Below are 27,332 nucleotides of genomic sequence, written 5' to 3'. Positions count from 1 at the left end.
TGGAGAAAAAAACAGAAATCAAATCCATGTCATTGGAGTGGGTGGAACTTCCGGTGACTAGTGTTGATTTTGACAGCAACTTTTTATTCAGTTTTAGTCATAGTCTTTTGAATCAAATTCCTTTTAGTTTTAGTCACATTTTAGTCACCTGAAATGTTTTACTGTTATTCTAGTTTTAGTCGACTAAATATCATAAGAGTATAGTCGACTAAATCTACAGTTGATTTAGTCGACTAAAAAGTTTTTTTTGGCGGTGCCTTGATGGTGTCGTAATGGCTGATTTTACACACATTGGCTGCGTTTACATGGACAGGTTTATTCCACTTCAATTCGGAATGAATGCTCATTCAGAATAGAAATGCTCATGTAAACGCATCGGTATGGCCATACCGGTCTGATCCGAATGAAATTTCATTCGGGTTTGAAGGGCTGGTATATACCGATAGAATCGGGCTACATTGCCCATGTAAACGCACTGGTATCAGACTGGTATACATTTGTTCTTTTGCGCATGTGTCATTGGCTAGCGCGGTGCTTCTGGGTGGGGGGGGAGAGGCGCAAGCCATGTGGAGTCTGGCGCTCCAAGCCCAAGTCGCAGACGCGCGTAGTTCTCCGCCGACCGGCTCCTCCTCCGGGTCAGCAGCAAATATAACAGGAGCTGATTTTGCTGCATTAAACTCATCAATAGCAGACCAATGGCCATAGCCAGGATGCGGTGTGCTTCCATTATCAAACCTTCTCTCTACCTTCTCTCTCTTAACTTGTTTTATTGTCTCTCTTCTCTTCTTCCTCATTTACCTATATTGCTGGTAGCTTTGATTGATTGTGAGCTGTGGCTTGTTATTATTTCTCTCTGGCAGCCATGACTTCCTTGGCAACACGTACATGGATCTTTTACTAAACGGATATTTTAGTCCTCCGTTTTTAAAAATAATCCCTGGCCACGTGACAAAGATAAACAAAAATCCCTGTCCACACGTAGACGCAGAAACGCATCGATCAGCTGCATGTTTCAATTTTATATCAGATTTTATATTTACATTTATTTTATAATTATATATATGAGGGGCCAAATACAAATACATTTGTAATCACATGTTAAGGCCCAATACTGCAATAGCTGCATTATTTTAATAGCATACGTGAACAGTATACGTGAACATAAACGAAAACAACATTATTAGGGCTCAGCTGCAGCGCAAACAGTAGCCATGGTTCACATGACGCTGTCGAGTCTCTGGTTTATAGTGGTGTTCGTTTATTTTTTTTTACATTGCCAACTCTCACATGTACATAAACGTTCAGATTTCAAATATAAAGTGCTTACCCCTGAGCCATGGATGTTACAAGGCAATCCGGACCGTGATAAGTACCCGTATCTCCCGTATTGTTCAATAAAAAGCATTTTAATCCCATCGCCGGCCATTTTCTTTTTCTGTTCTTTTATTTTGGTGATGTATCAGAGTGCAATACACCTTCCAACCATTGGTGTCGCATGGTTGAAAGCATCGGAGAAAATTTGGAGAAAATGGCCGACGATCGGATTAAAATGCTTTTTATTGAACAATACGGGAGATACGGGTACTTATCGCGGTCCGGATCGCGTTGTAACGTCCGTGGCTCAGGGGTAAGCACTTTATATTTGAAATCTGAACGTTTATGTACATGTGAGAGTTGGCAATGTAAAAACATCGAACACCACTATAAAGCAGGGACTCTCGGCACCGGGGCGATTGTGTTTTAGGACGACAGACCCCACATTCAATCTGTGTGCGCGCCGTGTGTTCTACTTGGCGCAGAGAAAGAGGGTTTTCGTCACACAGTGAATGAGCTACTTTTCCCACCACTGTCTTATTATTAAGTATGACATTATTTAGCCATAAATGAGCGTGCCTTGTTTCATAGACTGTAAGTGTTGCTCTCTCTCTCTCTTCATTTATTATTATAATGACCATGAGCGTTCCGGTGTTTATGTATTATTGTATTATTTATTATTATAATGACCATGTGCGAATGCGCGATGACGTCATCGTTTCTCAAAATCTCCGGATTACATGTCCACACAGATCCACTGAAACGCATGTTTTGGAAAACCTTCACTTATTTATCCGTTTACAAAAATATCCGTTTTAGCGGCCACAAACACCATTGGCGTGTGGCTGAAAGGCCCAAACGCACACAAAAATGTGCGTTTAGAAAAAGATCCATGTACGTGTAGCCAAAATTGTTATTATTCATTACCAAGGCTGCCAGAGGTAAATAATACATATGTTTATTACCTGTCAAACACCCCCGTCCCCAACCTGGCCCGAAGCACTCTGCGCATGACCAGAGTTCTATTCCGAATGAATGCTTTGCTCATGTAAACGATTGAGGAACAGGAATACTTTTATTCAGGTGCCATGTAAACAGTTGGGTATACATTTCTATTCGGAATGAGTTCATTCTGAATGAATAAATATTGTGCATGTAAACGCACCCATTGAGTGCCAAAAACGGTCTGGACCGTTTTTCATAATCCTAACATGGTGTGCCAAAAACGGTTATGGCCGTTTTTGGGGAAAAATATGAAAAAAAAAAGTTCTTTTTTTTTTTTTTTTTAATTTTTTTTTTTTTTTTCCTTCACAGCACCAGGAGATATCATTTTACGAAGATTTAGACTCCAATCCACCTCCTGGTTGAGTTATGACTTCAAAAGCCTGTATCTCGGCTCCTGTGTACTTTTTGTTTTTACGATGTATTTTCGACTATTTTCAACTGGCTGCAACTATGGAACGGATTACCGAATGTTTTTAATCTTTTTCCCCGGATTGTACGAGACCTCTATGTGTGTAATGAGGGGATCACCGTGAGGACGGTGATCACTGAAAATGTTTTGTGACTACTTGAAAAAGGTCCAAAAATGGTTAAAATTCCAGGCACTGGAGGTACCCTGTTTTGAAAAACCCCTGGCACTCAATGTGTTAGCTGCATGCTGAAAATAGCCGATCTACAAGCTCACACTGCAACGCGTCGTGAGCTTGTAGATCTGCTATTGTCACAGTGCAACACCAGAGCGCAACCAAACATAAAACGACTTGTCTTTTAGTTCTACTGGATCTCTTCTCCACTAGTCCCTCACTAACATTTTAGTCTAGTTTTTATTTGTTGACGAAATTCTCAATATATTTAGTCTTAATTTTAGTCATCGTAGCTTAGTTTTTATTTAGTTTTTATTTACTTTTCGTCAGTGAAAATAGGTAGTCGACAAACATTTTCCGTCATAGTTTTAGTCGACGAAATCAACACTGGCGGTGACTCGACGCTTGTGTGTGGACGCACCTTTACCTACGGCTCCCTCTCACACTTCCTTCCTCTTCCTCTCTCCACTTCCTCCTCCTCTCCCTCTCTCCCCAGGTGGAATCGCATCGTGGAGCTCGTTGAGCACAAGAAGGACCACCTGGACTCGGTGCTGCGTCTCCAGAACTACCTGCTGGAGTGTGCCGAGATCAAGTCCCAGATCCAGGACAAGAGGAAGGCCATCGATGCGACCCAGTACGTGGGCAGTGACCTGGGGGGAGTGCTGGCGTTGCAGCGGCGTCTCTCCACCATGGAGGGCGCCCTGTCTGTCCTGGAGCCCAAGCTGCTGCACCTGCAGGTACACAGTTGGAGAGAATAGAAATTATAGAAACTTTTATCATGTCAAGGATGATATATATTTGGCCACGGACCCTCCATCTAAAAAATATTTTGTTCCAGGGACCCCCAGAAGCTAAGATTTGAAAAAAAAGATATATATATATATATTGAATATATATATTTGAATATGTTATATTCAAAGATTTGCAAAAATATTAGCCAAATGTGGCTATAAAACAATGGTTAAAGTGGTTAAAATGATTGTGATGCTATATCAACTAATTTAGTTGGGGACCCCCCCCCCCCCCCCCAAGGACCGCTGGGGGTCCCCGGACTTCACTTTGAGAACCGATGTGCTATGTAGCTCAAATCTAAAATGACACGGATGCTTTCCCGGTTTTAATGGGTTAAGCACAGATACACAACCATGACCTGCATGCTCTTTGCAAGTATGTCAACCAGAGGCCAAAAACCATGTGAAAAATAATAATGAAGCTGCCTCTCCACCATGGAGGTGGGAAAACTACTGCACCTGCTGGGAGAAAGGGAATTAGAAGATGATCGTGATCAATAATAAGCAGATGAATACATTATGGCGTTAGCGTTCACATCTAGTGCAGAATTCAGAAGTGATTAGGGTGCCTACCACAAAGGCTCTAATACCCGAGTCCCTGACTGTTTATCGCTGCACTGTCCCACTGTTCCTGTCTCTCTACACTGACCTATACAGCAGTGGTTCTCAAACCTTTTCATGTCAAGGACCCCAAATTGATATATATTTGTCTGCGGACCCCCATCTGAAAATATTTTCAGCCAGGGACCCCCAGAAGAGAAGATTTGTGTTGCAAATGCAAAATGTTCAAAATAAATTCAAGATTTTTCAAAAATGTTCAAAAATAGCAGATCTACAAGCTGAGCTTGGATATCTGCTATTATATTATACATATAAATGGATAAACTACTTTTGCTGGGGACCCCCTGGAACCACCCCAAGGACCCCTGGGGGTCCCCGGACCCCACTTTGAGAACCAATCAATGCTATACAGTATTTAAATAAAAACAGAAATGCCAAAAAAAAAGGTATTTCTGTTTAAATTAAGAAATACAACTTTTTATTGAATATATAGTGTGCAACAATGCAGCTGCTACTCTCAAAAGGAATTGTTAGTACAATTCAAGCTTTGTTCTCCTTTCAGCAGTCAGAGGGCAGCAGAAGTGCTTCCGTAGCTACAGTAACACCCTCAGGGACGCACGTTTTGTGTTACAATATGTCAATATATGAAGAGAAATAGGCTGCAGTGGCCACTGCAGTATAAAAGGATACAAGATAGACAGTACTCACTGTACAGGCAACAAGCATGTGGGTGCACATATACAGATAGAATACACAAAGCTTCAGACCTCTCAAAACAAACTGGTCACGTTACTACTTGGCCTCACACCCAGAACTCACCTAACCCCTTCTCATTATGCTAGGGTGGGATGGCTCAGGGTAGAGGACAGAGTAAAGCAACTTGCATTGGGGCTGGTCTACAAGATACACAAGGAAACAGGGACACCCCATGATCGCATGATGTACCTGTCAGACTACTTCAATAACGTGAAAGGCACACACAGGCACAACACCAGAGGGAGCTCCACTGATCTCACTCAACCCAGATTTGGCACAAACATGGGGTCAAATTCATTCAACTGCTCTGCCACCAGAATGTGGAATGCCCCTCCAAAAAACATCAAAAAGTGTAACTCCTTATCCTCCTTAACCCATTGAGACCTGAAGCCGATTCTGCATGTCTCCTAAATCCCAACAGTTTTATGAAAAACGTATGTTTCTATATCAGTGGTGCTCAATCTTTTTCATGTCAAGGACCCCCAAAATTATATGTATTTGGCCGTGGACCCCCATCAAAATATGTTGTTCCAGGGACCCCTAGAAGCAAAGATTTTAGTTAAAAATGTTCGCTTTAAAAATATATATATTCAAAGATTTGCACACATTTTCACGATTTTTCAAAAATAGCAGATCTACAAGCTCGTAGCGCGGGCTTGTAGATAATGCTTTTTGGCTCAAATCTAAAAATTACACAGTTCCAGGTCTTAATGGGTTAAAAAACGCCATAAAAGAGCACCTGTCTGCAATGTGTAAATGGTACTAGAAAAAGCCCTCTAGGCTTAACACCAGAAATACCCCCCCCCCCGCCCCCCAACTGTTTACTGTACATATACGTTCATTGCTACTAGTGTTGATTATGTCTTGTTTATTATTGTATGTATGCCTTTAAATGTCTTAATGAATTGAATAAGGACCACAATGGAAACAAGTCCTTAGGGCTGTTTGTGTCATCCTTTTAACAATCATTGTAAATCATACCTCTGTTCTTATTTGCAAACTGTTAATAAAGTATTCAATCAAATTCAAAAAAGATAGAAATACATCGGCCTACATGAAGTACCCATTTTGTAGCTAATGAGTAGGCTACTCACCACAGCCAAAACAACATGTGTTTTTTTATCCTCTTGTCCCACAGGAGGAGGCCGAGTACCTTGCCACGGCCCATGCGGGCCGGGCCATGGAGGTGCTGGTGCCTTTTGAGGGCATCAGTGTGGAGTGGGAGGAGTTAAAACAGACTCTACAGGGCTGTGAGGATTCTCTGATGGTTGCTGGAAGACTACAGAGCTTCATACAGGTACACAGAGGTTCATACTGTATGAGGCAGTGATTCACAACCTTTTTTTCACTTTCAAGGACCCCCAGTTTCATATGCATTAGACCAGTGGTTCCCACACGTTTTAGCTCAAGACCCAAAAAAAGTAAATAGACGTTTGCCCGGGACCCAAACTAGTGAAAATAGCAGATCTACAAGCTTACAATGCTTCACTTCATGCCGTGTTGCGTGCTTGTGGATCTGCTATTTAAATGTATTCATGGAAATTGTCATTTTAATGTAGGAAATGAAAAAAGGGGATATTTATTTACAACCCATAAAAATTGGTCCACGACTCAAACATGGGTCCCGACCCACTGTTAAGGCTTCGTCCACACGTACTACTACGGGTATTTTCATAAACGCAGATTTTTATATGCGTTTTGGGGGGTTCGCCCACATGCAGGCGCATTTTTGGTCCATGTCCTTTTTGAAAACTCCTGCCACAGTGTGGATTTTTAAAAACAGCGTATATGCGTCGTCGTGTGGACGGCATAAGCGGAGTTTTTCACATTATAAGCATGCGCAGTGAGAGTTCTCTCTCTGTCACACACACTCATAAACTAGAAACGTCAACATAATATGATATAATAATTAGCCTATATAGCCTACATCATTTATTTAATATTCCTCACTGTCATTGCATGTTGACTGCATACACTTGCATTATAGTAGGCTATGTTCTATAGGAACTAATTATATTCTGTAGGCCTATGAATAAACAAAATTGTGTTTCCACAAGGAAACATTTTGCGAAATTAATGTTACTCTGTCAATCATAATTAACAATCAAATCAAACATGTAGACTCATCGCTCCAGTAAATTTCATACAAGGACCTTTTCATGCTCCTCTTTTTAACCCAGCACCCCAACAGGTGATGTGCATTCAAATCTGCATTTTTATAATTAAAAAATGACCATTAATAGGCTAATGGGTTGTGGGACATGTTGCGCTCATTTATCAAATATTTCCACGTGACATAATTAGGCCTACAAACAATTAAAATCAAGCGATTTAAAAATAATCTAACATATTTACAATTTTACGATGTGATGGTATCATTCTTGACAAAGGAAGTTTATACCGTGACCGTCACAGAATATGGTAATCCCACTGGCAAACACTGTAGGACTATAATAAAAAATCTAAAAGGTAGGAAGGTTTGCGCTCTGACAGAAAAGGCTTTACCAAAAGTTACAGCCAGTTGCGAGACGTCAGCAATGACGTCAAGAAACAATAGAATATGTTTTGCATCCAAAGAGCCGCAAGGCAAGGCTATTTAACCTATACTTTGTTTGATGGGAAGAAATGGAGAAATCACATCCAATATAAACTAAACTACTGGATGTGAATCACCCATGTTACCTCTAACCTCGCTGCCTCTGTGATCGCCAACGCTCTATTTGAAGAAATAATCCACTGTTTACTTTGAGGTGAGGACATGAAGAATGCAGGCCTACGTTTTCAATCACAATAGGTTGGCTGAAGATCCACAACATGTCATGTTAGCTATGGTATAATTAACTTTAAGGGGAGCTGGTCACCTTGCGCTGGAGTGACTGACAGCCTAATTGATTTGACCTACAGTAATACTTCTGCGCTGTGCAATGATGTCATTCATTATTTGGGAGCAGGTGTGTAAAATTCCAATAGTATAAACATTTTAAATGGCTTTCATAAACTCTATATATTTTTTCAAATGAGATGCTCACTGCTCAATGTATAATTTTATTGAGAAATCCAAGAGCACAGACTGGGCACTGCTGTATATTTTAAGAAATTATAATTTCTTCCTTTCAAAATTACAAAGATAAATCTTTAATAAAAGATATATTTGGCTGTCATCGCGAGACTACAGTTGTTGACCACTGTGAATAGACAGTCTCGCGATGACAGCTGCGTTTTTACCGTCTTTAATGCGTTGTCATGTGGACAGAGAGTTTTGTAAACGGGGCCGTGTAGGAGGTTTTCAAAAATGAAAACGAAAAATCTGACCACGGACCCCCCCCCCCCCAATTTGATATGAGTTTTTATCTCTGGGGCCTAATCTACACTGTAATATGTAAGGGTCAATTTAACTCTGAGAGGGTACAAATGGAACCAAATGGACCCGTTCCATTTGGAACGGACCCCTGGGGGTCCCAGAGTGACCCCATGTTAGGAACCACTGACATAAGGTACAGAACAAAATGTATAGACTTATTCTCACAGAGGCTTGTGAAGCCTCTTCCATAATCTGTAAACCGTAGTCTTTTACTTACAGGTACACTGTGGTTCTCCTTATTACACAGGTTGCCCGAATCAAAAAACAACGCTAAAAGAAAACTAAGGGATTGCTACGACCCTCTGGGTCTAGGGGTGCAGGGACGCAACAAAGGCAAGATGGTATAAGCCAAAACTTAAAGGAGAATTTCGCCCTAGGCGTTTCCTTACCTTTATTTGAGGTCGTTATCTCATCATAAGTGTGGTCCGGGAACCCCAGTTCATAACGATCGATGTTATGATTTCGGGGACCCCGCCCCCCGCAGCTCAGTTTGTAGTTGTTGGCTAAATCCGGTTATTTCTGTCGCTCGAAAATAGTTTTTTCTTGTATATATCTGTAGTGTGTGGCCTGTCTGATGTCGGTGCTATGCTATTGCTACACGGGCGCCGCCATTACTGTTTACAAATCTGTTTCACTGAGATCACGTTTGAAATCTCGTCTCGCGATACTTCCGCCCGCCATTGGTCCGGACGGAAGGAACTGGGGGTCCCAGACCACATTTATGATGAGATAACAACCTCAAATAAAGGTATTGAACCACCTAAGGCGAAATACTCCTTTAAGTTTTATTGCAGTGAAGTAGTTTTAAACATACCATCCGTGCAAGATAAGATATATTGAGGTGCTACAAGTACAAAAGGGTGAACAGGGCTGAGCAGGAACCAAACAAATCAAATAACACTTCCCTAACCACTTTAGAACCCCCAAATCTGTCTACCTAACTAATAATCAAACAGCTGTCCGATCTGACTACTCTATTCTTACCTAAGCAAATAGAAATACAGAACAATGGAACCTGCCCTCTACCTGCCCTCTCTCGGGTTGACATTTTTCACTCAAAACGCTACTATTTGAACAGGCGTTTGTTGTCGTTAAATGATTTTATTTTCCTTACCTGTGTTGTTATCCCACCTGAGAGAAATGTGTACAGCCTTTTTTGTTTTGTGTTGTTGTTTTTATTGATGTATGTAAAGCACTTTGTGAGACTCCTCTGTGAAATGTGCTGTATAAATAAAATGTACTTACTTACTTACTTACCTGGCATGCCAACAACAAAGTGAAAGAAGAATGCAGAAAATATGGAACATACTAAACCTGCCCTGGATCAACAGCGATTTGCACTTTAGTGTTAAGTAGCAACCTTTACAAAATGACGTAAAGCCAAAAGGCGAGTTAAGGCAACACTGAATACTCTGCTTCGGTGGGCGCGCTGTCACTACACTACATACAAAGATATGATGAATGGATGAGGAGTGGAAGGAACCAATGGTGGAGCTTGGCGTGGATAGCATCGAAGGAGAAAAACTATTATCTCTTGAATATTGAACATAACAGAACTGGATAGAAAAGCACAGAACAGAACAGAACCGAGCATGGTAGAAGAAGCAATGTCTGACGTGTTCCTCTGTCCATGCAGGACCTGGACTCCTTCCTGACATGGCTGGTCCAGACCCAGACGGCTGCAGCCTCAGACCAGCTGCCCAATGCCCTGGAAGAGGCTGAGAGACTCATCAATAAACATGCTGCCCTCAAGGAGGAGATCGGGCGGTAGGTTGTCACACAGTGGCCCTCATTCATCACTCATAACATATAAACCATCAGTGCAGATCTGACAGCAGCAATCATCCCGCGACAGGGTTCACATTGACAATTGTAAAAAGTAATTTCAGAGGCGGTAAATTTGGTCCTGTCTCCATTGTTTATATGCTGTTCATGGCTCTCTGGCTGGAACAGAACACCCCGTATTCCAGCGCAATGTAGTGAAGCACCCCAAAGGATAGAATAATGTTGCACACTTTGTGTACAACATGTTCAGTACAGTACAATAGAGACCCCCTCATGCTCCACGTGTCCCGTGTGTGTATTTGGGTGCTGGAGAACCTGCGCTCCTGCTCTGTTGCATGGGTTTGCCAGTGGAATTACAAGGTATTCTCTGAGGGGATAACCATTGTCACCTAGGCTAGTACCCAAATCATACCAAAATGTTCATCATTGGAATACTTTAATAGTGAATATAAATGTAACGCTTCACCCGGGGACTGGGAGATGACTCTGTCCCGGACCCTGCAGTGTGCCCTCCAGGAGATGTGTCACTGTGTGGCTGTTTTTACAAATGAAGGACTCGTGCATCCCCGCTGTGTTTATGAGAGATATCCTGGCAAGGCTGGCATCACAAATGCTTATGGAATAATAGTTTTTACCATTGATAAATGTGTATTAATCATTCATGGATGGTGGCTTCAAACACAAATGGGCAGCCTACAATAAATCGCACCAATCACATTACGAAATGCTGAATACTCGTAAATATTTTAATCACGGTTTGTTGAGCATTATTGTATGCAAATTGGATATGTTGCCGATGAAGAGACTTGTACATTCTTCTAATTGTTGGCTGTGATATACCGGAACTATCCCCAATCTCCCGCTGAAGTCCCAGTAGCCAAAACCCCCAACCTGGAGAGCACCTGCACTGGCACAGGTAGACATTCAAGCATCGGGTTTCTCTCCTTAACTGATGTTCCAAATTGTGGCATAAGTCCAGAAGGACATGCCTTGAGAGACGTCACTCTCCATGAAAAGATTCTAGCGGTCCTGAAAATCCTCTTGCATCTTACTGTACATGCGCATAAAAGTTTGAATAGAGCCAGATACATCATTTGTCAATGTGGAAATGTCAAAACTTGTTCAAATAGGTGACTGATTAAGCACTTGACCTATAACATTGTTTAGATTCTCCGACTATGCTGCGTACGAGCTGAGACTTGATGTGAGATTCAATCATCTGCTACGACAGATGAGAAATGCCAAGAATTGTATTGAAATAACCGTACGCCCACGTTTTGGTTGCATACTGTACAAAGTTGATAAATTATGGCCCATGTGTTTGAATAACTGTCTGAATTTGAATAACTTACATTTGATATTACATTTATTACAGATTTTTTTTTGTAGAATAGAGGCTCTTTTTATTTTGCAGACGTTTTGGTCGCATGACCTTCATCAAGACATACAGTGATATGTTATCATGCAGTGAGTGCAAGTACCTTCCCCTTCTTCTGCATGTTAAAAGGAGAAATGGACCCTCAGATTAACATTTGAGTTCCTATTTCAATTCAACACAAGCACATTTTTTTTCATTTATTTGCCTTAATTATGAGGCTGATTTTCCACAATTTAAAGGTTCATCACTGGCTTTACACATCAGTTTTTTAGTTTTTTTTAGCTTTGTTTATATTTGGAGCTTTTCTGCCTTTATTGATAGTATACAGCAGAGCGAGACAGGAATCAGGGAGAGAGAGAGGGGGAGGGACACACGGCTCGGGAATCGAACCTGTGCCTCGCTGTCAGGCTGCATTAGAGCCTATATGTGGTATGCGCCTTAACCGCTAGGCCTGCGGCGCCCCAACATGTCAGTCTTATGTCAAGAATGTATGTCCATTTTTTTCTGTCTTCCTCCATGGATTGAAAACCCATGACAAATCAATATTATTCTCCTTAAGGATCAGGATCTTCTTTAATTATAATAATAACAGTACAGTTTCATGTGAGGGGATTCGTTGGGTGGCGTAGTGTTAAAAAAAATATATAAACTAAACAAAAACTATCGTTGCCCCCCCCACCAGTTATGAGGAGGACTACGAGCGGCTGCAGGCGGTGAATGAGCTGTTAGAGACCGAGGAGTCTCCGCTGCCCCACGCTGCCCTGCAACAGTGGCTCCAGAAGCTGGACGTGGGCTGGAACAAGCTGCTGGAGATGTGGGAGAGCCGGAGGGAGGTGCTAGTCCAAGCCCACATCTTCCACCTGTTCCTTCGAGACGTCAAGCAGGCCGAATCCTTCCTCAATAACCAGGTGAGAGGGGGCGCCTGGTGGCTCAGCCAGTTAGTGCACAGACCACACGTTCTATGTGAGTCGCAAGGACCCATGTTAGAATCTGACTCTGGTCATGTCTTGCTTGTCTCCCTTCTCTCTGACCTTGGTGTAAAGTACATTTACTCAAGTACTGTACTTAAGTCAAATTTTAAGTTATTTTTACTTTACTGGAGTATTTCCAATTTTCTGTACTTTTGCTTCTACTGCACAACTCAGAGGCAAATATTATACTTTTACTCCACTACAACTATTTCAAAACTTTAGTTAGTTGCTTTGTAGATTTTGATTATTATTACAAAACATACAGTAACCACTTCAGCTCTATATAGATTTCGGCCATTTGAAAATAGCTGATCTACAAGCTCACAATATTTTCAATGATTTTTCATACATTTGAAAACTTGTGAAATGGGACATTCTGCATAATGAGCACTTTGTACTTTTTGATACCAATACTTGTGTACTTTTAGTCAAGTACATTTTTAATTCCGGACTTTTAACGGAGTATTTCTACATTGCAGTATTGATACTTTTACTTAAGTAAGAAATGTGATTCCTTTTCCACCACTGCTCTCGACACTCTTTCTAATCCTATTCTTATTTATTTAAAAAATGTTATTTATGATTACTACTTTATACATTTCCCAGGTGTAAGACTATCTAACCCTTATATTTAAATTGGCTTAAGGGAGGACCACGTCGTAGCGTGTCGTCGCGCTCATTTCACTATGACTCAGCTACAGTATAACCATATAAGGGAATGAACGTTATTTAGTTACCAGGGGGGGGTGGTCCAGATATAATTTCTTTTTTTTTCCCCCCTTGACCCCCCCCAGACCTCCAAATATTTTTCTGTGACCCCCCCGAGTGACTGGAGGAAAATGCATGACCCCCCCAATAAACCATATTTTTAATATTCAAAACCAACAGTAGGAGGAGAACATAAAATTAATGCTGATCGTTTCTGACGTTTATTATAGGCCCTATTTAGCGTCCTATTTCACGTCGGGGTCCATTTGGTTCCATATGTGTCCTCTTGGGGTTACAAAACACCCTAAACGAAAGAAAGATTGAGCAACTATGTTCTATATTTCATATTAACTACTAGTACTCGTTTACAATCAAGCTGTCAAAAACACAGAGTCGGGCGTGAGTTGTTTTCTCTCTCTCTCTCTCTCTCTCTCTCTCTCTCTCTCTCTCTCTCTCTGTCTCTCTTTTCCCCCTTCCTCCGATCAGAAAGTCAGTTTCCATATGCAACAGAAAACACTGCATACAAAGCTTCATATCTGCATGAAAGCATCAAATAACCAAAGTAGACAAAATAGAGACTAACTAACCACAGAGTGCAAAGAAAGAGTAGCGTGTCAAACCAAAATGTGACACATCTGGCAAACACAATAACGCACGCACGCGCGCGCGTACACACCGAGCCGCCCCCCACCCCGCAAACTTTACTCCACTCGCCTAGGAAAGTGTGACTGTGCGTGCATGTCTCAAACACCAGCAGTCAGCAGACGCATATTATGTGCGTAATGATGACATGCATTGATAGACAACAACATTGTTTATTAGACATTATCAAAATGTATATAATAGTGCTTTGCAATCAGTCTATTATTATTAGAGCCATCGTCACGGAGAAAGTGCTATCATCATTATAAGCCCTCTGCACCACACACACACACACACACACACACAAACACAAACACAAACACACACACACACACACACACACACACACACACACACACACACACACACACACACACACACACACACACACACACACACACACACCATCAGCTGTCACATTCTCTCATACACCACTGACTGCAGTCGGCGCTGCCTTATGTGCAACCATACATTACATGAAGGCCAAACACAGCATACAGGGCATATATAAATGAACGCTATTAAAGCGCTGCACGTTTGACTTACCAATATGATTTAATAGTGCTTTCTCTTAAAGCGAAGTCCTTTTAAGGTCGGAAACATCCAATCGATGCAACGTGTGATTCAATGGACAAGTTAGATGGTTCAGTCTATTGTCATGAATTGATGCAGTCTATTTATGATCATTTCCAGTTTGCAAAATGATCTTTCCCCACAACTGATACAAGGCAGAGATACATGCTGAGAGCAATGTCAACATTGGAAAACGGATGAGCTGTCGCTCTTTCAGTGGTAGGATGTGTCCATGAGCAGCTCTCATATTTACATTTGATGAGGAAACTTGTGCGACATCTTTGCTCTGTCTAGGCACAAGACAGTGTGTAAAGAAAGTCTTGGTAGCCTACTTGCAGTAGCATCCGTTTGTGTTGGTGTGTTTTTTTTAAGTGCATAAAAATGTATAGGACTATGCACATGTGTCATGTGTCTCGCTAGCCAATCACAGTGCAGCAAGTGGTCATCACAGTGATGGAAGCTCACTTAAAGAAAAGTATAGATTTGCATTGAATGTGTAGGGGTTAGGGGTGTACAATGGGTGGCCAATCACAGTGCAGGGTTAGGGGGGTACAATGGGTGGCCAATCACAGTGCAGGGTTAGGGGGGTACAATGGGTGGCCAATCACAGTGCAGCAAATGTCAATGTCCCAACCTCACATATAGGGGGCGGTTACACCGCCCAAAAATCTTTCTAAGTGTCCAGGGCCCTCGAGGAGGTGGGCGCCTGCCTTCCTGCCTCCGGGAATTTTCTTGCAGGTGCCTGGAAGGCCCACCTGTGCCATCGGATAGTTATGCCCAGGACAGAGGCCTCTTCCTGGGGTAGCGATGAGTTCAGCAAGGCCCAAAATCCTGGTTCTCAAAAAAGTTGAGATTTTTGGCCGGGGGTCCTCCAGGGGGTCCCCGGGGACTTCTGGAGCCCATGCAGACACTTACAAACATTTTAGATTTTTTTGGGAGAACCATGATTTTGGCCCTCGCTGAACCCATCGCTACCCCAGGAAGAGGCCTCGTCCTGGGGTAGCGATGGTTCAGCGAGGCCCAAAATCCTGGTTCTCAAAAAAAAATCTAAACATTTTCTAAGTGTCCAGGGCCCTCGAGGAGGTGGGCGCCTGCCTTCCTGCCTCCGGGGAATTTTCTTGCAGGTGCCTGGAAGGCCCACCTGTGCCATCGGATAGTTATGCCCAGGACAGAGGCCTCTTCCTGGGGTAGCGATGGGTTCAGCGAGGCCCAAAATCCTGGTTCTCAAAAAGGTTGAGATGTTCGGCCTGGGGTCCCCCAGGGGGTCCCCGGGGACCTCTGGAGCCCATGCAGACACTTAGAAACATTTTAGATTTTTTTTGGAGAACCATGATTTTGGCCCTCGCTGAACCCATCGCTACCCCAGGAAGAGGCCTCATCCTGGGGTAGCGATGGTTCAGTGAGACCCAAAATCCTGGTTCTCAAAAAAAAATCTAAAATATTTCCAAGTGTCCAAGGCCCTCGAGGAGGTGGGCGCCTGCCTTCCTGCCTCCGGGAATTTTCTTGCAGGTGCCTGGAAGGCCCACCTGTGCCATCGGATAGTTATGCCCAGGACAGAGGCCTCTTCCTGGGGTAGCGATGGGTTCAGCGAGGCCCAAAATCCTGGTTCTCAAAAAAGTTTAGATTTTTGGCCGGGGGTCCTCCAGGGGGTCCCTGGGGACCTCTGGAGCCCATGCAGACACTTAGAAACATTTTAGATTTTTTTGGGAGAACCATGATTTTGGCCCTCGCTGAACCCATCGCTACCCCAGGAAGAGGCCTTGTCCTGGGGTAGCGATGGTTCAGCGAGGCCCAAAATCCTGGTTCTCAAAAAAAAATCAAAACATTTTCTAAGTGTCCAGGGCCCTCGAGGAGGTGGGCGCCTGCCTTCCTGCCTCCGGGAATTTTCTTGCAGGTGCCTGGAAGGCCCACCTGTGCCATCGGATAGTTATGCCCAGGACAGAGGCCTCTTCCTGGGGTAGCGATGGGTTCAGCAAGGCCCAAAATCATGGTTCTCAAAAAAGTTGAGATTTTTGGCCGGGGGTCCTCCAGGGGGTCCCCGGGGACCTCTGGAGCCCATGCAGACACTTAGAAACATTTTAGATTTTTTTTGGAGAACCATGATTTTGGCCCTCGCTGAACCCATCGCTACCCCAGGAAGAGGCCTTGTCCTGGGGTAGCGATGGTTCAGCGAGACCCAAAATCCTGGTTCTCAAAAAAATAGATATATATTTCTAAGTGTCCAAGGCCCTCGAGGAGGTGGGCGCCTGCATTCCTGCCTCTGGGAACTTTCTTACAGGTGCCTGGAAGGCCCACCTGTGCCATTGGATAGTTATGCTCAGGACAGAGGCCTCTTCCTGGGGTAGCGATGGGTTCAGCGAGGCCCAAAATCCTGGTTCTCAAAAAAGTTGAGATTTTTGGCCGGGGGTCCTCCAGGGGGTCCCCGGGGACCTCTGGAGCCCATGCAGACACTTAGAAACATTTTAGATTTTTTTGGGAGAACCATGATTTTGGCCCTCGCTGAACCCATCGCTACCCCAGGAAGAGGCCTCGTCCTGGGGTAGCGATGGTTCAGCGACGGTGAGTGGTCATCACAACATGACTCACTTTAAAAAAAGGATAAATGACTTTTTTTAAAGTCCATACTGCTATTCATAGGGCTGCACATGTGTCATGTGTTTCGCTAGCCAATCACAGTCCTGAATTTGCAAAGTCAGCCAATCACATTACAGTTAGTGGTGATGACACTAGCTGTAATGTGATTGGCTGATATGAAAAAAGAATTGATTTGCATTAACAATGGAAGGGTTAGGGGGTACACACATTTTTTGGTCGGTGTCCAAAACTCACTTATAGGGGGCGGCTACACCGCCCCAAAAAACATGGCCCCCCCAGGGCTAAAAAAAAAGTTGGATGACCCCCAGTCCCTAAGGAGTTCAGTCCGACGACCAGTCCCTAAGGGGTTCCCAATGCAGCTATGCCCAAATATGGAGTGTGTTGTCAATGTGTCGTCGTGGCATCAGGCGCAAACAAATCAGTCAGCTCCATACAGTATGGGCACAAAATGGGGCAATCCCATTATGGACATAAAACGGACAAGGATTGACAGATACAGAGATCTCCATATATGGACAAATTATATATTACTAGACCATACCCGGTGAAGGGCGCAGACGAAAGTCGTTGCAAACGTGGGGTTAATGCACGTCCTGTCGCGCGGTTTCTCCCCCGCGCGCGTCCCGTCGTGGCACCACCCCCCCCCGCCCCCCCCCCCGGTCGCTCCCGTCGCGGCAAGAGCCATATGAAATCCGTTTTATTTTTTTCCCAAATTCTGTTTTTTCCATTTTAATATTTCTGAATTCTGTATTTTGCTTTTTATGCCAATTTTTTCCATAAAAAAAGTGTCTGGTAAGTGGAAATGAATAAATGTTCAAGATATAACAGTCCATACATGTCTCTGAAAGAAATCTACACAATTCCAAATCTTTAATATTTGCAAACATAGAACAGTATATAAGTACATTAAATAGCACCAATATAGGCTTGCTATTTTAATATAGCAAAATATAAATATAAAAACGGATATATAAATACTATGTTGTTATAGTTCTCTATATATATATATATATATATATATATATATATATATAAAAAATTGCTATTTAAAATAGCAAAATAGGCTTGCTATTTTCTGTTGCCCTGCAGCAGGCTTGAGTATATTTTTGATGGCATTTTACACCACTAACAACATTAATCAGAGAATCACACGTCTTTGTCACAACTCGTGTTTTGTCTTTTTGTAGTTTTATTTTTAACCAACACAGTACAAAGTACTGGACACACAGATGACACACAGGTCATAGATGACACAGGTCATAAACCTGGAAATACAGGAAAATAAACATTGTATTACCATATATTCATAGCATATATGATTCACAATTAAACAGCAGGTAATGTAGCACTGTCTATCACAGTAGAACCGAAATAGCAGAAAATGACTACAATAGCCATGAGGCATTCTGAACCATGAGCCAACAACGCGTCGCCCCAGCTACCATTAAGTTAGTGTCCAAGTTACAATACACAAAATACACCAAAATAATACTTTTCAATGGACTACTTGGGTAGCATTGATAATATTAACCACAGTAAGGTTCATAAAGTTTGTTGATGAAATGTTTACATTGTTGATTAAGTCACGATGACGATGTTAGCATTAGCGTTAGCCGCATGCTAGCGCCAAACGTCCGTTAGCTTAGCATCACGCTAACGGCTCATATTAAGTTGGTTTGGCTAATAAACATTAATCCCAACTAACGCCAACACAGTAATGGATGTAAACATACACAGACATGCTTTGGACATTATTATCAGCCTATGTAGTCAGCCTGTGGCCATGTTTCCCATTCAACCCGGAAAAAAACCCTACGTCCGCTGCCACTACTGCTCCCGGTTTGGCTACAATGGGAAACATGGCCACAGGCTGACTAAATAAGCGATTTAAACGGGTAGTTTCGCTGGCGACCTAAAATATTATGCAGGCGACCAAACCTTAAACATCCGTGCGGTTTAGAATCTACCATTAGTTTTGGGATACGATGTATACAAAAGGGTAAAAAGCGGAGCCTTGGCGGACGTTCGCCCGATCCTGGAAGAGAACGACATAGAACCGTTCTTTATGGAGCTAATGTGCATCGTGTGTGGGGAAACAAATCTGGAGTGTTTACTTTCCACAGCAGAGAGTGGGCGGGGTCTATGGTGTAGCGTCGGCGTCGGTGTTGCCATGTCCGCCGATTGTAAGCGCTTTAGGGCCAATGTTGGTGTTATAGGGTTCGTTTGGTTTGGCCTCGTTTTCATAGACCTCGCTGCTTGTTTCTCTCGCGAAACCTGGCACACAACGACGCATGCGCAGTTTGATCAAGAGTCCACCCTACCACCAACCACCACCACCACCACCAACCACCACCGTGAGCTTACTAGAATTATAATAGGATATGGGGGGATATTTGAGGGAGGAGAGGGCAGGAGGTGGAGGAGGGGTAGAGGGCAGTGTTGCCAGATTCTATGAGAGAAACAAGCAGCCAGGTCTACATGAGCACTTTAAACATATGCATCAGCTATTTGAAAATAGCCGATCTACAAGCTTACAACACGTGCGATGCGACGCGTTGTGAGCTTGTAGATCTGCTATTTTCAAATAAAATCTTGGGGGGAAATTATGATAAGCAGATCTGGCAACAATGGTAGAGAGAGACCCATGCACCTTTTATAGTCTCATATAGCATATCATCACAATCAGCTGATTAACCACTTAAACCTTTTGTACAGGGTTTGTTCATTGTGAGCTTGTAGATTGGCTATTTTCTGTGAAGGTTTTCAGCTGAATAGATGCTGGGATTTAAGTGATTGAACAGATATAATCCATCTTTACATTGTTGCTGTCCGGCAGAAACCAGCTAACTCCATTTTGACGCCTTTGCATTTTTTCCCCATAAATCAGGGCCATTGAACACCCTTTACACCTGTGTGTTGGTAAAACAAAATATTGAACCAATGAAAAGCATTAAAAAGCGCTTCTGACAAAACCAGCTAACTCCATTGGATCCTCAAACTTTCTGCTAAACCAGCGAAGTCCACCAAAGGGGGGTGGAGTTAGCTGGTTTTGCTGACTCCAGGCTCCACCCCCTTTTGACCTCCAACCTCATTGTGAGCTTGGAGGTCCATTCAGCTGTTCTTATCAATGATGAACAAAACCTCCTAACTCCATTTTTTTTCATTTCCTGAAAAATGAACATTCTGGAGTTAGCTGGTTCCTGCCGGACAGCAGAGACATCATTGTTGAGTTGAAATCTCGTTGGGTTTCTTTGTGAACAAGCCCGTACAGTACAACACGTTACGTTAAACAGATATAGGCTTTACAAATGTTGGGTAGTGAGTGTCAGGAGCCATATGGTGACTTTCAGATATAAGCCTCGCGTTTTATTATTGAAGTATGGTATGCACACTTGACTGACAGATTGGGCACTGCACTGGTATTAGGTGGTGGTGGTGGGCGTGATCACCGGAGCTGCGCTGCCACTCTAATAAGTAATCATGGCGTTCACCTGTGCACACACAGTAGTGTGGAGTTTGGACAGAGAGGGGGTGAGCATGGGAGATGACAATTTTCTGTTGACCGCAACTAAAAACGTCAACCCATTAACACCTGAGGTGATTTAAAAAAAAAAAAAATCAAAATCCTAACAGTTTTTTGAAAAGAATCAAAAAAAACATTTTCAAGATTTTTCAAAAATAGCAGATCTACAAGCTCATAGCGCGGCACTCGGTGCCGCGCTATGAGCTTGTATATCTGCTATTTTTGAATAGCCAAAGAAATCTAAAGTGACACAGATGCGTTCCAGGTCTTAATGGGTTAACTTCCACATTTGGTTTACAATAGTTAATTGCCGGGAACTGTTGTATTTTACGTGCGTTGTGGAGAATAAATGGTCAAACGCATGTATTGGAGTGGACCTGAATTATTTGCGCATGCGTGTCATACAGTGTTAAACTAACATGTTTAGCTCCTCGCTGCTTTTTTGAACTGCCTAGGTACAGCCGCAATAGTGAGCGCAGCAGGGCTTCAAAGAATCATGTACGAAAGGCATTTTAATTTTAAGACAGCAATATTATTGCTGAGACACAGCGAGCCTTGCTCTAGCTATAGATGTGAAATCCCTGTGTGTGTGTGTGTGTGTGTGTGTGTGTGTGTGTGTGTGTGTGTGTGTGTGTGTGTGTGTGTGTGTGTGTGTGTGTGTGTGTGTGTGTGTGTGTGTGTGTGTGTGTGTGTGTGTGTGTGTGTGTGTGTGTGTGTGTGTGTGTTGTTTCTGTTGGCACAGGTATGGAGTATCCCTGTGTGATGTGATATTATGTAGAACAGCAGGAGCCACTGTAGCAGCAGCGTCTAGTAACTGTAGATACAGTATGCTACACTACACCCTTATCACTGTGTTTAGTAGAACAGTGGTTCTCAAACCTTTCAAGCCGCGGCACCCCAAAATAATCATATTTGAACTGGGGACGCCCCCAACCGGACAAGCACTTGGAATTGTAGGAGTTGAGGCATTACATTTAGTTTGACTCAGTTCCACAGATAAATATTGTTAAAATAGCCTCTTTCTTAAAGGGATATTTGACTTTAAAAAAAATGTGGGTCATTTTATCACCTATTCAGGCTTTTGTGAGCCCCCCTGACTGTTTTTAAGTTTCTTGATTCAGTATTTAGATACAGTATGTGATACAAATTGTCACTTTAGAAATGTGCAGATATACCCTGTATACACTGTACGTTGGTTTGTTTACTTGTTTACATAAAACAATATTGCACATTTAGCAAATCATCTGGGGACCCCACCAAAATCATTTGGGGACCGCTCTGGGGGTCCCGAGCCACAGGTTGATAACCAGTGTAGTAGGAGACCTTGTCGTGCGTGCGTAGATGGATATGTGGGAGTCGTTTATATTTTATTTCTGATTGACAGGATGGCATCAATTAATTTTCCAATGACATGACAAAGCAATTATGATATCTGATTCTGCATATCTACGTTTCCTGTAAAAACAATAAAGTCCATGTGTTATATATGTGTTATTAGAATATACAAACCATTTTATTGTTGGTTCAGCATACTGCAGCAGTGCATATTTGGGCTTTATATCGTCTCTATCGAGTGTAAACCTCATATGTCCAAAACTGTTACTTTTCAGTTTTCAAATAAAAAAATAGCAAAAGTACAGTAGCAAGCTGAAAACGTGTCGCTTCGTGCCACGGTTTGAGCTTGCAGATCTGCTACTTTTGATGCTTTTGTGTGACGCTGTGGTATGATCAAGTAGGGCGTTAAATAGCGGAAAAAGACAAAAAGGTTTCTGTCCAATGATACGTGTATTGTTAGCCTGGCATGGACAGACTAATGCCAGGGCAATTCTTTTTTTTGTATAGCTCTGGCAGATTTGTCTGGTTTCCAGGCTACTGTATTGCATGCAGTGCAGTTCTGTCCCTAAACAGAAATGTCACATGGCACAGCTCGCCGTGTGTGTGTGTGTGTGTGTGTGTGTGTGTGTGTGTGTGTGTGTGTGTGTGTGTGTGCGTGTGCGTGTGTGCGCGTGCGTGCATGTGTCCTTGCGTGCCAGAACATGTGTCTCTCTGGGTTTGCTTGTTTCTATGGGCTTCTCCATATTAGCCTCGGGCCCTTGAATTGGAGAGCAGCGCATTTCTTTTCCAATAAGTGTCAAATATCTTATATATGCCACAGACTGCTGACTGCACTCTCACTCATAGCTTGCTTACCTGCACTGTCTCTCTAGCTGTCTGTCTCAATAAGAAAAACATACAGAAGGAAAAAAAAGTATACAGAGGGGACTGGACTTTACACACTTCTTAAAAACAAAGAGTCCTCATACTCTTTTGTCATGTGTCTTCTTCATCTTTCAGGAGTCGGCTCTGGCCCACGTGGAGCTGCCCACCACAGTAGAGACGGTGGAAGCTGCCATAAAGAAACACAAGGACTTCACCACCACCATGGAGCTCAACCTTCACAGGATCAAGGCTGTGATCGAGGCCGGGGAGAGCCTCATCAGCCAGAACAACATCTACTCGGAGCGCATCAGGGAGCGGGTCGACACGCTAGCCAACAGGTAGGATGTGCTCCAAAACCCCCATGTTTTTAAACACTTGAACCTTAGCATCTCCTATTCTGGGGGGGGGGGAAGGCACATTCAGCGAAAACAGCAGATCGATCTACAAGCTCACAACATTGCAAAGCGTTTTGAGCTTGTAGATCGGCCGTTTGGGTGAACAGATTTGGTGTAGAGCGAAATACTAGCCCTGGGGGCAGTGTTGCCAGATTCTGAGAGAGAAACAAGCAACCAGGTCTAGGAAAACCAGCCCAAAAGAAGCGACTATGGGCCACATGAGCACTTTAACATATGTACATGATCTATTTGAAAATAGCAGATCTACAAGCTCACAACGCGTCGATGCGACGCGTTGTGAGCTTGTAGATCGGCTATTTTCAAATACAATCTTGCGGGGAAATTATAATAAGCAGATCTGGCAACCCTGCCTCGGGGTCCCCGGTCAACTAAGTATATTGGGCTCAAGTGGTTCACTTGATTGTTCACTTGTTGTCTATCTAAGCAGTCAGCATCTCTTTTGGTTCTGTGCTGGTTTTGAGCACAGAACCAACGGGGAACTGCTAATGCGTGGTTCTAGCTGTCTGCTGAACTGATTATTCTAAGCAGCTGGCCAGGAATAATAGGATAATGAAGAAGAGGAATAATAGTGGGCCAGAGATGACAAAGCCTTAGGGACTGTTGAATATGAATGAAACGGGGTGCGCAGCCTGGCCTTGTTGAGTCAAGGACACCTCACCATGAAATCTATGTGGCAGGTGAGGCGGGGTGTGTGTGTGTGTGTGTGTGTGTGTGTGTGTGTGTGTGTGTGTGTGTGTGTGTGTGTGACACACACACACGCACGCACGCACGCACGCACACACACACACACACACACACACACACACACACACACACACACACACACACACACACACACACACACACACACACACACACACACACACACACACACACACACACACACACACACACACACACACACACACACACACACAAACAAGTGTCAGTGTCATACTAGTGGCTTTGTTTACATACTATAGGGGTTTATTTGGTTCAAAATGTTGGCCCCTATTTTGGGGAAATAGGGCCCAGATGAAGCATGAAGTGGTGGATGGGGTGTGGCTACAGACTTTTGGTATTAGTACCCGTGACCATAGATATATACACGTAGATACCCGCAACCTGAGATATTGAGGGTTCATATCAAAGTGAAATAGACAAGCATAACATAAAGCATGTCTGTGTGATTTGGAGACATCAATCTGGGTGTGCCTATACCAACTGAAGTGATTAAAATAGCACAAAAGATGAGCACATGCCTCACTTTACACTGGTTGACCTGGGTCCAAGCAAATGGGCAAAGCAATCATGGTCCTCATTTGACAGCAAAATTGCAGTGTGCTGCTGATTTGCAAATAAAACAACCTCTAATACCAAACACATGAAAGCGAGGATGAACCTGCCACTGTACCTCTAATTCAACCATCCACTGCGTGCAATTTACAGTTTACAATTTTGGCATTTAATGAAGGTCTTATCCAGAGTGACTTACAAAGTGTAAGATCAGAGTAAACGACATGAACCCTAGTCAACCGTTGCAAAATGGGGCCAATTGCCTTTCCATTATTAAACGTATCGCCTGAGGTTTGGCTACAATGACAGCTAGGCCCTTTGAAGATGCAAATTTCATTGATCAGATTAATGATTTAAAGTACCAAAGTCTCCACAAAGTAACTTATATTTATAAATAAGCATGAATCGTTTTATTGTACCTTTTTCTTGACCTTGCTTTAATGACTCTCCCTCCCTCCCTCGCTTTCTCTCCCTATATACCCCTCTCTCCCACCCTCTCTTCCTCTTCCACAACTTCGCTGCACCTCTTCCTCTCCCTCTGTCTCCCAGAGGGAACCAGAACAGAGAGCTTGCCCAGGAGTGGTTGGAGAAACTCAACATTCAGTGGGCATTACAAAGATTCCTACTGGACTGCATTGAGGTAGGACAGAGATTTCCAGTAGAGGTTGATTGATTATATTATAATGTAACTGTTGATATTTATACAGTATTTGACTAATAATTATAATATGTGGAGAAAATGGAGCACATTGCACTTGAGGAGCCCTTTTGGTTCCTGCTGGCTGCAGGGCTCTTAAGGATGCCTCGATCTGTCTGTCTGTCTGTCTGTCTGTCTGTCTGTCTGTCTGTCTGTCCATCCGTCTGTCTGACCGTCCAGCACTTTGATCTCAGACATGATATCTCTAAAGCTACTAGCTCGATTTCAAGTGAATTTGCTGTGCTCCTTCATGCTCCCTGGAGGATGAACCCTACTGATTTTGTTGACCCTATTAGTGTCACTAATGGGCGGATCGCAATGAAACTTGTACTTCCAACTCTTTGTATCCTTATAAGACACCTTCACGACGTCTGGCTGGATTGTCATGGAATTGATGTGCTCATTCATGCTCCTCAGAGGATGAACCATACTGGTTTGCTAATGGGGCTTTTAGACTCGTACCCCTGCTTTCCACCGGGGGAGGGGGGTTCCAACTGTGACACGGCCAAGGACACTCCAAACAGCCATAGCCTCTGGCTGTGGCCCACCTATTGCAAAATGGATTGTAAACAAACAAACACGGAAATAGGCCATATACAAGCTCACAGCTATTCTTTTCACTATTTTTGAAAAATCTTGCACATTTTTGAAAAATGTGGACACTAATGACCTGCCCAAAATAGGGAAACCAGGTTGAAAATGGTTAAACTGGCACAATAATCTTATGAATTGAAATCCAAACCGGGTTTCAACTGACAACCAAGAGGAAAGAAGCGCGAGGTTGACAACTCTTGGCAGGCATTTCGCGTGTAGATTTCATTCAGTGAGCCAACCACTCCAAATGAAGCATAGCGTTAGTTCATGCAGGACACGGAAGTCTTGCACACCTCCGCTGTAATCTGTCAGTCAGCTGATGTGCACATCAGCCTAGCCTCCTATTCCCCATTCACAGCTCTGCTGGTCATTGCGTCACACATTCATATACTCCAATCAGAGCTCACGCCTTAGCAAAGAGGTTCCTTTAAATACGGCTTTGCATTCACTAGGTCTCTGCTTGTCTTGCTGCCTGCTTCACTGCTGCTTAGCTGCCTCCTCCACCCCAGCCTCCACCTTTTGATCAGAGTCTGGCATAGGCTCAAATACTTGTGATATTGTATCTGCTAATTCAAGCTAATATGTCAATGTTTTGCTTATTGTTTGATATTGTATCCCTATGGGGGTTTTTGCTTAACATGCTGCTTGGACAAAATTCAGGGAACATCTCCAAGAGAGTTTTCCATTTGTTGCAATAAATGGTGAAATCTACTTTGACGTGAGTGTTCCTGACTGAACGAAAGTCAAACAAACTACACACCAAAAAAACGTGTACATCATGTCCAGGGGATGTACTTGTACATCATGTCCAGGGGTTGTACTTGTACATCATCAAGCCGCCACATGCTACAGAAACGGGAGATAGGCTCCTACCATATGGGTCACATGGCTCGGCAAGACACACTTATGCGTTGGCTACCCCCCTTCAGCCATGTACTGTATGTGTGACTGTACTCTACTTCTGTTCTTCCTTCTCGAAACGTGAAATTGGAGGGGATGTATCCCCCTCGTAACCTGACTTCCCAGATGGGGGCGGTATTGACTTCACAATACAGCCTCCATCTGGACTCGCTTAGACAGTAGAGCTGCCCGCACCGCTGCGTGTTCGAACCAATCAGTGGCTGCTAGGGGCGGGATCATCCAATCACCTGCCAAGTAGCTTGAAAAAAAAGGGACCGCCCCTTCATCGATTGTGCTACCGAGGTCCCAGATTGAAGTAGCCTGTGAAACAAATGTGACGCAAGCTTCTTCCATCTGGCAGAGTCAGGTTATCCCCCTCGTCCCCCCAACCCTGCGTGTTGCCTCCCTGCCGAGAAATAGTGTACATAAGCTTCCTGCTCTCTGGAAATTTAGAGTGAAAGTTTACAGTTTCGGATGTACTGTACGACAAAAAGTAGATAAAAATGCAAAAAACATGCAAGACTAACTAGAGACTAATAAAACCTAAAATACACAAAGATGCGTGATTGTATGTTGACTTTACCGTTTTCTAAAGTAGATATTTATCTTGGTTTGCCCCGGTCTGTGTTTAATTCCATTGACAAAGATGCTGCAGAATGGTACATTTCTCAATACTAAGGCTATCGGTGAAGTGTTACTTCACACGA

At 43.2% G+C, this 27,332-nt stretch overlaps 1 protein-coding gene across 1 annotated transcript in view; it reads left to right on the top strand.

Annotated features, from left to right (window-relative positions):
- sptbn4b (spectrin, beta, non-erythrocytic 4b) overlaps positions 1–27,332 on the top strand; it is a 166,315-nt gene that overhangs the window by 53,568 nt on the left and 85,415 nt on the right. Inside the window, exons 19-24 of the mRNA XM_084065331.1 lie at positions 3,397–3,637; positions 6,147–6,305; positions 10,006–10,136; positions 12,215–12,440; positions 22,879–23,081; positions 24,984–25,074. Of these exons, the coding sequence (XP_083921457.1) occupies positions 3,397–3,637; positions 6,147–6,305; positions 10,006–10,136; positions 12,215–12,440; positions 22,879–23,081; positions 24,984–25,074 (1,051 nt within the window). The remainder of the gene's footprint in view (positions 1–3,396; positions 3,638–6,146; positions 6,306–10,005; positions 10,137–12,214; positions 12,441–22,878; positions 23,082–24,983; positions 25,075–27,332) is intronic.

Source organism: Gymnoscopelus microlampas, assembly GCF_963454915.1.
Source record: "Gymnoscopelus microlampas genome assembly, chromosome: 8".
Lineage (NCBI taxonomy): Eukaryota > Metazoa > Chordata > Actinopteri > Myctophiformes > Myctophidae > Gymnoscopelus > Gymnoscopelus microlampas.
The sequence above is the reverse complement of the archived record's forward strand: the minus strand, read 5'-3'. Positions and strand labels throughout refer to the sequence as shown.